The sequence below is a fragment of the Terrapene carolina genome, unplaced genomic scaffold, assembly GCF_002925995.2.
Source record: "Terrapene carolina triunguis isolate 2854851 unplaced genomic scaffold, T_m_triunguis-2.0 Scaffold789, whole genome shotgun sequence".
NCBI lineage: Eukaryota > Metazoa > Chordata > Testudines > Emydidae > Terrapene > Terrapene triunguis.
Genome location: NW_020665140.1, coordinates 2,701,832 through 2,714,699, shown reverse-complemented (window position 1 = coordinate 2,714,699; position 12,868 = coordinate 2,701,832). Strand labels below are relative to the sequence as shown.

General features: G+C 42.8%; 1 protein-coding gene across 1 annotated transcript in view; it reads right to left on the bottom strand.

Annotated features, from left to right (window-relative positions):
• Window positions 1–12,868, bottom strand: part of HPGDS (hematopoietic prostaglandin D synthase) — a 61,410-nt gene that overhangs the window by 15,270 nt on the left and 33,272 nt on the right. The window contains exon 3 of the mRNA XM_024197622.3: window positions 1,527–1,619. Coding sequence (XP_024053390.1) covers window positions 1,527–1,619 — 93 coding nt within the window. The remainder of the gene's footprint in view (window positions 1–1,526; window positions 1,620–12,868) is intronic.

The window sequence follows — 12,868 nt, the reverse complement described above, 5'->3', positions numbered from 1 at the left end:
TGTGTGTGTGTGTGTGTGTGTGTGTGTGTGTGTGTGTGTGTGTGTGTTTAACGTTACCCACACTGTAGCTGAAATCCTGGTAGCACACCCATGTACTTAAGCTTGATTTAATACTAGAGTTCTAGCATAGTTCTCCCGGCTGGCAAAGCTTGGGATTTATTTTGATATTTATGCAATAAACATGTACCTTAGACTAGTTTAACACAGCTAATTGAAAACCATCTATCTTATCTGCACTGGTCAGGGAACTGTAGTAGTAACAATCATACATAAATCTCCCTATTGTTTGAACCATTGGATGTATTAACTCTGGGGCAGAGCCTTATCCTCTATGGTATAAGAATGCCTTTTTGCACCTAGCCATAATGTTTGGTTTGTTCCAATGGATGCTGCAAACGATTCTGTCTAGCACAAATTACTGTATGTGCGTCATGAGGGGCAAGATCTGTGCGCTCTCCTTGTCAATGCAGATGGCATAGCAGAGTTGCCCAACTTTGGTCCTCGTTGGATGAACACCTTTGAGTGTTGTGTACCTTCCATAAGCTTTGTAAGTTTTTAATTATTTTTCTGGTTTCAGTTTAGTGCTTTTTTATTATTTTTTTAATTATTATTACACCTCTACCTTGATATAATGTGACCCGATATAACACAAATTCTGATATAACGCGGTAAAGCAGTGCTCCGGGGGGGTGGGGCTGCGCACTCCAGCGGATCAAAGCAAGTTCGATATAATGCGGTTTCACCTATAACACGGTAAGATTTTTTGGCTGCCGAGGACAGCGTTATATCAAGGTAGAGGTGTATTTGTTTGGTAGCTGAGGTAGCAATTTTCTTCTCCGTTTCCCGCTAGGATCTAGACATGGGAATGGTCCAAGCCCATATTCAGAAGGATGACATCCGTCCAGGTGCCCTACACAAAGTTCAGCTAACATCACATTGTCCACACATACTTTACTGCCCTTTGGGGTAGTTGTGAAGAATGGGTGCTTGAGCACAATGGCAAGGTAAACAAATTGGGAACAATGGAGATGGAGGGGAGAGGGCCACATTGGAGGTGCTGTGGAAATTCCAATAACGTTCTGAGCTGATGAATTGATTTACACTGATAACATCCTATAGGACAATTATAGAAGTAAACCCTGCAAACCAACCCTCCCCCCACAGACCACCTCCATATAGCATTTCTGGGTGCAAAGGTACTTTATACCATCATTATCTACTGTAGAGATCTAGTGTCAGATATGACACAGCTACTCCACATCAGGACTTGCAGCATCACACAGTGCCCCTTAAATTTCTGTGATCAGATTAAATGAAGCTGCAGCAGGAGAGGTTGACAACAGATACTTTTTGTCGCTCTGTGAAAACTACTTGTGTCTATATTGTCCTGTCCACATTGACTTCTGTTAATTTCAGTTTGTCAGGCTGGCTCTTTGTTTGTATTGTCATGGCTCAACATGCACTAGTAGATCGCATTAAACACGGGAGCAGTCAAAAGTAGTAAGAGAGTAGCAGTGTTACATTACCTGTTTCTTTGGCTAGGTATCTGGCTATGGCCAGGCTCTGATGAAGGGTAACTCCATCCACTTCTAAAATGGGGATTTTTCCAAATGGGATAGCTTTAAAAAAAAAATCACAAATGAAAAACATTGGAACAATGTTAAACTCAACCCCAGTGTAATAGTTTGCACTTATAATAATGCCTCCCCTCTGAGAATCTCAAAGCACTTAACTGTTTCACAGGACCCCATAAGGTTCTGTTTTACACATGGATAAAAAAAGGTACAAGGTTAAGTGACTTTCCCAAGGTCACTCTGTGATGTAATGGTAGAACAGGGAGTAGAACCCGGTTTTGTGTTCTTATGACTGACTGACTGACTGCTACCTCAGTGTCTGAAATTCTGCAGATCCACTAGTATGCAAAGAGAATTTTCAGTAAGGTTTAATTTTCTAATATTTTTCCCTTCTAAGATAGTCTGAATGTTATTGACAAAGTGCCAGTCTAGGCTTTATAACTCTGGAGGAGTTAAGGTGCTGGTAGGGAGGTGGGCAGAGGCTAACGCAGATGCTTTTGTTATGCTCTTATTGTTTAAAAAAAAAATCACATTAACTGACTCAGACATTTTTTCTTCCAAAAAACCACATGGCGGCAGGAAATACATCAAGCATTTCAGCTGACAGTCCACCAGCAGAGGAACAAAGGAAGCAGAAGGGGCTATATCATAGTAAAGTCAAGCTGCTTCTGACACCGAGACACAAATACCAAGTCTAATGCAGTACACTATGACCTGGCTTCCATGCCAGAGACAGTTAGAAAAAAAACAAACGCAACTACAGGAAACCACAAAACCACAAAGTCTGAGAAATTGGGAAGGAGGGAAGTTCTAACCAAAACAAAATTAGCATGGCTATTCCGAGAGAGTAGGGCTTAATCTCTGGCATCAACAGTGCAACTCAAATTTAGATGAGACCAGTGTTTAAAAAGAGTTAAATGTCACTGGTCCAGTAGTATAATATACCTAGAAGCTCGGGCTCTTCTTTCGTTATATCTATGTCATCGAAATATCGGGTCCACCTAGCTGAGAGCCAATAACAGCCAGACAGGGATAAGGAAGAGTTGCTTTATTCTGCAGAAGAAAGGAGAGCTTTGCACCTTGGTACAAAAACTCTGTTTTACACACATTTTACAGATCCTTTATACGCATTCAGACAAAGGTCCTTGCCGTGTTAACACTTGACTGGTGGTTGTTAAACCCGTGCTTTTGCTATCTGGTTAGTGAAAACCGGCTTGGGACCAGCTCCAACTACCTTAAGGCCTTGAAAGGGAAGACAGTTGAAAAGTTCAGGCTACTGTGTACTTGAAGTGTCTGCTTCCCCCTAATGGCCGCTGGCTGACATAACGGCTGCTCTGTTAAGGGGGGTCACTAGTAACTTTCACATCTAGGAGACTCAACCGGCTTGCTACAAAGCCTTGGAGATGCAGTTAAGCTGGGAATGGGGAAGAACTAACAGGTAGCTGGGTGGATATGAGAGGAAAGGAGGCTGAAGTGTAAGATGAGTCAGTCCAGAGGAGGAGGGGCTCCTATCTTTTTGGATTTGAGTGAAGGGGATAAGGAGTTGAGATGGATCTTGTTCTCTTAAGGAAAGTGAGGGGGAGATACTAGCAGCGTGTACTCACCTGGCATATACTGACCACTATACTAGCCTTCAGTGCCCTGAGGTGCAGTTCTCAAACTGTGAGCCACAGAATAAAATGTTTGGAGGACCAAGATTTGAGGAGTTAAATGTTTGGGGAGATGGTCCATGAGAGGATCTCCTGAAATGGTCTATATGATGTAAAGGTGAGGGAAACCTACTTAAAGAGTAGTGTGAGTCAATATTTAAAACAAAGACCTGAGCATTTAGGCTGGCAAGAATCTGCCTGTGGGGAACTAACCACCATTCTCTCATCTCAACTACCAAAGGGATTTTTAAATTTCAAGCAGATGCTGTTCAGGTAAATTACAAGTGTACATCTGTGTTGATAATAGCAAGAGACATTGGGTCTGATTCTTATTTGCACTGGGAGGGCCCCTTAAAGTGAGTGTAAATGTAATGCTGACAGACCCCGGTCGTCGTCGGGGGGGATCGAACCTGGGGCCTCTGGAGCTTAGTGCATGAGCCTCTACTGCATGAGCTAAAAGCCAACTGACTGGTAGCTAAGCCTGTAGAGAAGACTCATTTAACTCTAAGTGGTCTCAGTGCCACTAGATGGGACAGAACACTATGCCCAGAAGGTGTGTGGGTTACATAAACATAATTTATGCTCATTTTGCAGCCCCTTTAATCTGTCCGAACAGTGTAAAGAGATCATAGTGTAAATGATAATGGAATGGAATGCTAAACTACATTATACATTGAGCCACTAGGTATAAAATGCAGTATGTTATGGGCAGAGCATTAAAGGATCTTATGATGAACACATAAGCAAGCTCTGACCAGTCCATATCTGGTACGGAAGAATTTGACGTGGTGACAGGAGCAAACTAAGAACAGAAACAGAAGGAAGAGAGCTGGGTGGATATTCATCAGCATGTCACTCTTCAATGCCCCAGAGAACTTCAGCTTTGAAACCCTTCAGAATGGACAGACTGGAAACAAAATTTTGTAAATTTTGCCCTGCAAACAAACTCCACAAAGAAACTGGCAATATATAGGTGTCTTCTTTAATTTATGCTATGGGAAAACAAGCAGGACCATATCTTTAAATTCTTTGACTTCATTGAAGACACTCACAAAGATGACTGTGAAAGGGTTCCGGTTATGTTTGATGCATACTTTATATGGTTTATGAAAGAGCATGTTTTCATCAGAGCATTCAAGAACCTGGAGTAAATGTTGAAGAGCTCTGCATACATTGGCTGAAAACTGTGATTTTGGGAATGCAGAACATGAAAATACCAGTGTCTGCTTATTGAGTTAAAGAAAAAAACCTTTCACAGCAGCTCCAACTGAAGAGAGATTTAACCCTCGCTACAGCTATACAGATAGCAAAGCAGTCGGAATTAGTCAAACAGAACAAAAGGCAGGAGCAACTTGAAAAACCTGAAACTACCATAGATGCTGTAAACAGACGTTTAGTGTTTAAGTCATTATCATAAAACCCTCAAGGCAAGGAGAGAGAACCCCCAGGCTAAGAGGGACAAATTCCAGCCTACATGCACACTGTGTGGAAAAAGCTATTTCCCAAGAGACAATGCGTGTCCAGCCAGAGGTGCATGGTGTAATACATGCACGAAATATGGACATTTTGCCACTGTTTGTCACACAAAAGCAGTCAAGGAATTGACTCATTACAGACAATCAAGCCATTGTTTCTGGGATCATCACTTATGATTACATAGAACCAGCCTGGAGAATGAAACTGAATATTCATGATGAGACTATTGACTTTAAAACTGACTCAGGAGCTGATGTCACAGTCATCTCAAAGGGACTTAAAATCACCTTCAATCCCTCCCAGGGCTGAAGTCACCTGACACAGCTCTGTCTAGCCCTGGAGGTATTCTGAACTGCATGGGCCAGTTCACCACAGAAATAACTTAAAGACAAAAGCTCTGCATTCAGAGGATATGTGCTCAAAGGACCACCGATCAACAGCCTTATCAGCCTCAGAGTGGCAGCCATAATGGGCCTAGTGAAAACAGTGGAAGAACTCAATATAATGTTTAGTGACAGTGGACTTCTGAAAGGAGATCCAGTACAAATAACCTTAAGAGACAATGCTGAACCATACAGTGTACATGGACCTGGCAGGATTCCTATCCCATTACTGCATAAAGTGGAAACTGTGTTGAGGAGAATGGAGTGGACTGGCATAATCAACAAAATCTGTGAGCCGACAGCATATTGTGCCCCAGTGAAGCCAGCTATAAAGAAAAATGGAAAAATACAAATCTGTGTGGATCTTAAAACACTTAATGAAGCAAGAGAAAAATATATCCTCCCAACACTGGGTAACTTCCTCCCCAAAGAGAAAGGAGCTATGATATTCTCCAATCTGAATGCCTCAATGAGATTCTGGCAAATTTCTTTAGCCAAAGAAAATGCTAGCAGCTGTAGTTTTCATGGATGATATTCTGATATATGGATCTTTGATGGAAGAGCACCACTAAATCCCCAACGAAGTTCTAAGCCTAATCAATCAGTCTGGACTGAAGCTAAACAAAGAAAAATGCATTTTCCGCCTACCCCAAATTGAGTTTTTGGGATGGACAGACAAACAAATATAGAATCAGTTCTAGGCCTGAGAAAGTAAAGCAATTAAACAATTGAATGCACCAACTAATATATCAGAACTGAGATGTAGCCTGGGGAGGTTAAAGGTCAAGACCTTTCCACAGTGACAAAACCACCGAGTGAATTGTTAAAGTCCAACACAACTTGGCTATGGGGGCCAAATCAATAAATTGTTTTCAAAAAGGTAAAAGAAATGATCTCCACAGCTCCAATTCTCAACTATGGTGATGTGCACAAGCCCACAATGGTGATGTGCAGATGCAAGCAGCTATGGCCTAGGAGGTGTATTGTTGCAACAACATGGCTCTGAGTGGAAGCTTGGTGCATTTCCTCTCACACACTTAGAGATGCGAAAAAACAATATGCAAAGAGTGCCTGGCAAGTGTATGGGCATGTGAGAACTTTTACAGATATCTGTGTGGAGTGGATTCATTTACACGGGTAACAGACCATAATCTACTTGCAACCTTCATCAATGGAAAAGTCTTGGGTCAAGCACCGCTGACATGTCAACATCTATTGGTAAGTTTAATGCGATTTAACCCAATTGCTAAATAAATTCCTCAGAAGAATCTGGTGATAAGACACTCTGTCATGGAGCCAGCACCACACTCAACTGCCCGTGAGCTCAAAGATGACATAAATGTGTATGTGGATGCTGCTAACGCATACACACCAGTGTAAGAATCATAGCATTGGAAAGGACCTCAAGAGGTCATCTAGTCCAGTCCCCTGCACTCATGGCAGAATTATCTAGACCATCCCTGACAGGTGTTTGTCCAACCTGCTCTTAAAATCCCCAATGATGGAGATTCCACGACCACCCTAGGCAATTTATTCCAGTGCTTCACCACCCTGACAGTTAGGAAGTTTTTCCTAATGTCCAACTTAAATCTCCCTTGCTGCAATTTAAGCCCACTGCTTCTTGTCCTATCCTCAGAGTTTAAGGAGAACAATTTTTCTCCCTCGTCCTTGTAACAACCTTATATGTACTTGAAAACTGTTATGTCCCCTCTGTCTTCTCTTTTCCCGACTAAACAAATCCAATTTTTTCAATCTTCCCTCATAGGTCACGTTTTCTAGACCTTTAATCATTTTGTTGCTCTTCTCTGGACTCTCTCCAATTTGTCCACATCCTTCCTGAAATGTGGTACCCAGAACTAGACACAACGCTCCAGTTGAGGCCTAATCAGTGTGGAGTAGAGCAGAAGAATTACTTCATGTGTCTTGCTTAGAAAACTCCTGCTAATACATACCAGAATGATGGTTGCTTTTTTTGCAACTGTGTTTTTGCAACAGACACTCTCATTTAGCTTGTGGTTCACTATGACCCCCAGATCCCTTTCCACAGTACTCCTTCCTAGGCAGTGGTTTCCCATTTTGATTGCTCCTTCCTAAGTGGAGTACTTTGCATTTGTCCTTATTGAATTTCATCCTATTTACTTCAGACCATTTCTCTAGTTTGTCCAGATCATTTTGAATTTTAATTCTATCCTCTAAAGCACTTGCAACCCCTCCCAACTTGGTATAATCTGCAAACTTTATAAGTGTACTCTCTATGCCATTATCTAAATCATTGATGAAAATATTGAACAGAATCAGACCCAGAACTGATCCCTGCGGGACCTCACTTGTTATGCCCTTCCAGCATGACTGGAACCACTGATGATTACTCTCTGGGAACGGTTTTCCAACGAGTTATGCACCCACCTTATAGTAGCTCCATCTAAGTTGTATTTCCCTAGTTTATGTGAAGGTCATGCAAGACAGTATCAAAAGCTTTACTAAAGTCAAGATATACCACATCTACCGCTTTCCCCCCTATCCACAAGGCTTGTTACCCTGTCAAAAAAAAGCTATCAGGTTGGTTTGACATGATTTGTTCTTGACAAATCCATGCTGACTGTTACTTATCACCTTATTATCTTCTAGATGTTTGTAAATTGATTTCTTAATTATTTTCTCCATTATCTTTCTGGGTACAGAAGATAAGAGACTACTCCAGCTACAAAAAGCAACCTTGACAGACACACAACTTTAAGAAGTTATAAATTACCTTAGGGGTGGCTGGCCCAAGTAATCAAAGGACGTTAAGGTAGTGACAAGAGACTACCTTGTGACGTGTGGACAAGTAATAGAGTCAAATGGACTCATGATTAAAGGTGATTGCATCGTAAATAAAATATTAGGAGATATCCTAAACCTCATCCATGATGGACTAAATGCCATGAATGGGCCAACCAGTCAGCATGGGGGCCAGGCATCAGCAAGGACATTAAGAATATGAGCATTGCAGAACTAACAGACCAACACAACAGAAGAACCTTTAATAACAGCATCTCTACCAGTCAGACCTTGGAACAGACTAGCTGCTTGTCGTGGACTATTTTCCCAGGTATATAGAAATAATATACTTGAAAGTCCATAACGTGTTGCATTGTTAACAAGAAACTAAAATGCACTTTTGCTCACTTCAGTGTTCCAGAACAACTAGTGATGGATAACAGACCACAATTCACTGCAGTAGAATTTAAGTCATTTGAATGAAATATGATTTTGATTCTACTACTAGCAGCCAGGGCCGGCTTTAGGACCTGCGGGGCCCGATTCGAATACCCGGCGGCGGTCCGGGTCTTCGGCGGCACTTTGGCGGCGGGGGGTCCTTCACTCAGCTCCGGGTCTTCCGCGGCATTGAAGGACCCCCCCGCCGCCAAAATGCTGCCGAAGACCTGGAGTGGACCGCCACCGGGTGAGTAAAAAAAAAAAAAAAAATATTTAAAAAGGCACCTAAGGCACGGGGCCTTCTTAGGCATGGGACCCGATTCTGGGGAATCGGGGGAATCAGCCTAAAGCCAGCCCTGCTAGCAGCCCACATTATCCACAAGTGAATGGAGAGGCTGAGAGAGCTGTACAGACAACCAAGAAAATCCTACAGCAGGAAGATCCATTCCTTGTTCTTCTGAGTTAAAAATCAAAGCTGGTAGTGACTACTGGATGTAGTTCAGCATAACTCCTGATGGGAAGACAACACAGAACTACTGTTCCAACTTTGGAAAGGAACCTATTTCCAAAGTGGCCAGACATGAAGCGAGCAGCCAAATCGGATAAAAAGGCTGAAAGAGTTATGACCACTTGTACAACAGACATCACTCAGTTAGAGAACTGCCAGGTCTAGAGCCTGGTGACCATGTTCATTTCAAATTGGATGGTGAAAAAAGATGGACAACTTGAGCTGCTGTGATGAAAAAGAATTCAGGGCCCAGATCATATGTGATTTGAGACCAATAGTGTAGAGTTCAAGAGAAACCGTGGCCATCTACAGTTTATTCCTCACAGAGAACACTCAACAGAGCAAACTCTACAGATGGCAGATGCAGAAGAAGACTCAAGGATACCAAACCAACCACAACCAGTCATTGCAACTAATGAACAGCCAGATAACCAAGTTGTTATGCATTCAGCTCATGAAATTATAAACAATTCAGAGACACTCAACAGACTGATATGTACTGAACTTCAAAGACAGCGTGATAGTGTAAATACTGTAAATGGTAGGAATACAGGACTTAAAGGGGCAGATGGAATAGAATGCTAAACTATATTATACTGTGCAGCCACTAGGTGGCACTATGTATAAAATACCCTAGCTAAATGAACCTCAGCCAGACCTGGCACAGCATTTTGATGAATGCAGCTGGTGTGTACAAGTAAGCTCTGTTGCCAGTGCATATCTCTTATAGAAGAACACAACAGATAATCTTGCTGCTTGTAAACAGACAAAGCACATTCAACTCCTGGAGTACTATCATCATTAAGTGAAAGCTGGAGCGGCATTTTTATTCCATTGAGGTCCTCTCAGTTACTCCCAACACTAAGGCCTTTTCTACATGAGAAAATTGTACCCATTTTCAAAATTGGTTTAGTTAGATGGGTGCAGTCTCCTTAGGTGGATGCTCTTATTTCAGTTTAAAGAGTGCCTTATATGGATTTAGTTTGGGATTGATTTCCTACGGACTTAAGCTGAATCAATATACACCATGTCATGTATTCCGTAGGCAGGACAATAGGTGGACAACCCGCATCAGTGACTGGATCCCCAGAGACCACAAACAACCACTGGGCAGATTGAAAACACGCTGGGCCGATCCCATGACAAAACTTTTTGGACAGAAATGGAAAGAACATGCTCACAACAAAATGGAAGGGTGTGGCGTTGACTTGCGTTTGTGGAGGGATGGACGAAGACAAGCTGGACAAAGGTGAATATACACCAAAATAACTGTCCACATGCAGGGTTTGCACCAATTTAACTAAATCAGTTTCTAAATGGATTTAGTTACAATAGTACAAGGTTCTTGTGTAGACAAGGCCTAACCTGTCACCCCTACTTTAAGAGTTTATGGTGATTTGCTATGTCTATTGCTGCTTCAGCTCTATTATCATCCTTGCCGTTTTTGCCACAACTCCTGTTTCCCCAGTGCGAACAAATTTGCCCAGATTTCAGTTTGTACAATACTTCATAATGAGCATGTTTGGGGGGGGGGGGGGGGGAGAAACTAGAGTCCCCAGTGAGATGTGTCGAGAGAGAATGAAAGAGGAAAAACACTGAAGCATTATGTGTCCAGGACTTGCTTCCAAGAAGAGCTCAATCAATATGGAAATTGATTAACATTTACCTCATGGCTCTGATTTTTATCATGTAGTACATAAATCACATTGGGTAAGAGAATTTAGAGTCAAATCCACCTCTACATAAGCCAGCTGACAGCTGCACAGAACTTAAAGGGCTCCTGTATGCACTTTCACTAGGTACATCAGGAATTTACATGTACACAGTGCCAATGACAGCAATTTTTTTGAGTGCAACATCCCAGGGTGCCAGAATAAATTTTGATGATGATGATAACAGAAAGAAGAGGGCGAAGAGAAAATTAGAATTGCTTTGCCCCGATGAGAAAGCACATGCTGTTAGTCACTACTGACGCAGTAATAGAGTTGTTCTGCTAACAGGATTTCTTATGTTTATTATCTAGAGAGCAGCAAGTTCCAGGCAACAACAATGTGTTACTGAATTAAGAATCATACAGAAGGGCACATTCTTGCATACTATAGTGAAAGACCCTGACAGTGAAGCTGACAAAGTGCTTGGCCTTGTGTTGAGCGCTAGCAGTGCATTGTGCCCCGATTACCACTATGTTTAAAGCTGTGTGATCTTCAGCTGGCTTATCTACAAAGGATAATGCCCAAAGCTTTTTGTTTCAGTGAGATAAACTGGGCAAAATGCACTATCAGCTGTTGAACCTTCCAAGTATATCCAGGCAGAGCATGTTGCTGTCAGTGGAACAAGGCTGCTCTCAACAACTGTTGTTGTGTACTTAGGGTACGTCTATACTTACCTCCGGGTTTGGCGGTAAGCAATCAATCTTCTGGGATCGATTTATCGCGTCTTGTCTAGACGTGATAAATCGATCCCGGAAGTGCTCGCCGTCGACACCAGTACTCCTGCTCTGAGAGAGGAGTACGCGGAGTCGATGGGGGAGCCTGCCTGCCGCGTGTGGACCCGCGGTAAGTACCTTGTAGTTCGAACTAAGATACTTCGACTTCAGCTACGTTATTCACGTAGCTGAAGTTGCGTATCTTAGTTCGAACTGGGGGGGTTAGTGTGGACCAGCCCTTAGTGACCAGCACTGCACAATACATCCCTGCCCTGAGGAAGTGGTTACATTCAAAACTGTGATTGTTTTTGACAATGTTAATAGTACAGCAGCACCAGATCGGGAGCAGTGGCTGATCAGCAGTGAAGGAGTTACCAGAAGAAATGAGAGAAGCACAAGATTTCAGCTGACTTGTCTAAAATCATGCAGTCAGTGAGTTGATCAGTGTGACTCAACTTTTGCAGTTGCTGTTAAAGCAAAACGCCACACAATACAGTGGAACTGATATATATATATATATATATAAACATAAGCGTGATCATGCTGGGTCAGACCAATGGTCCATCTAACCCAGTATCCTGTCTTCTGACAGAGGTCCGTGCTGGATGTTTCAGAGGGAGTGAACAGAACAGGGTAATTATCGAACGATCCCTCCCCTATTATCCAGCCCCAGCTTCTGGCAGTTATGAAACCAGAATTGATTAATCTGGAAACTGAATTGAGCAAAAAATGACTTTTCTGTTTTCTACACAAACACTTACGAAGGGTAGTGAGGCAAACAGTGTAATTTTATAATTGGCACTTCTCTTTGAGCCAATCACATCATTCCCCCCCTTAAAACTTAGCAGCACAGTATGAAAGATTATTCTACACCTGTGGTTTTTAATCTGTAGTCTGTAGTCCCCAGGGGCCGCAGACTATGTCTAAGATTTCCAAAGGGGTCTGCACCTCCATTTGAAATTTTTTAGGGGTCTGCAAATGAAAAGGTTGAAAACCATTGTTCTACACTACAAATTACAAACAAGAGTCAATCACTTTTCAAAGTTTGTCAGTTACAACAAAAGAACATGAACCATACAGGATGTTGCTTTCTTGACAGTTGGAGAATGTAGGCTGAGACGCAGGAAATGCAATTTATCACTGGAATTCATGAGATAAGCAAAGTTTGTAAGTGCTGAAGTTCTGTTATTTTGCTGGGTTTAGGCAATTTATAGCACAGGGGTGGCGAAACTTACTGACCATCCAAACAATCTTCAGAAGTTTGAGAGCCGGGGCGCGTCTGCCAGGGCTCAGGGCTTCAGCCCCACTCCTGCTGAAGCCCTGACAGGTGTGCCCTGTGGGCCTGAAGCCCCAAGACCCTTCTCCCCATTGGGCAGAAGGCAATGTGTGGAGGGGGGCACATTGGGTCACATGCTCCCATACTTTTGCGAGGGTTTGCTGGCCCCACTTTGTCACATGGTGCTGCTGGGCTCCCTCCCTCCAGGGCAGCTGTTGGAGCTGGCAAGGTGGGAGCGGTGACTGGGGAGAAGCAGCAGCAAACACCTGGGAGCTGCAGGGAGCAACTGCTGAGGGGAAAGGGTGGGGCATGCCTAGGAGGGCAATTCAAGCTGTTGGAGGGGGCCAAACTTTTAAATTGTGCCCCCAATTCTCAGCAG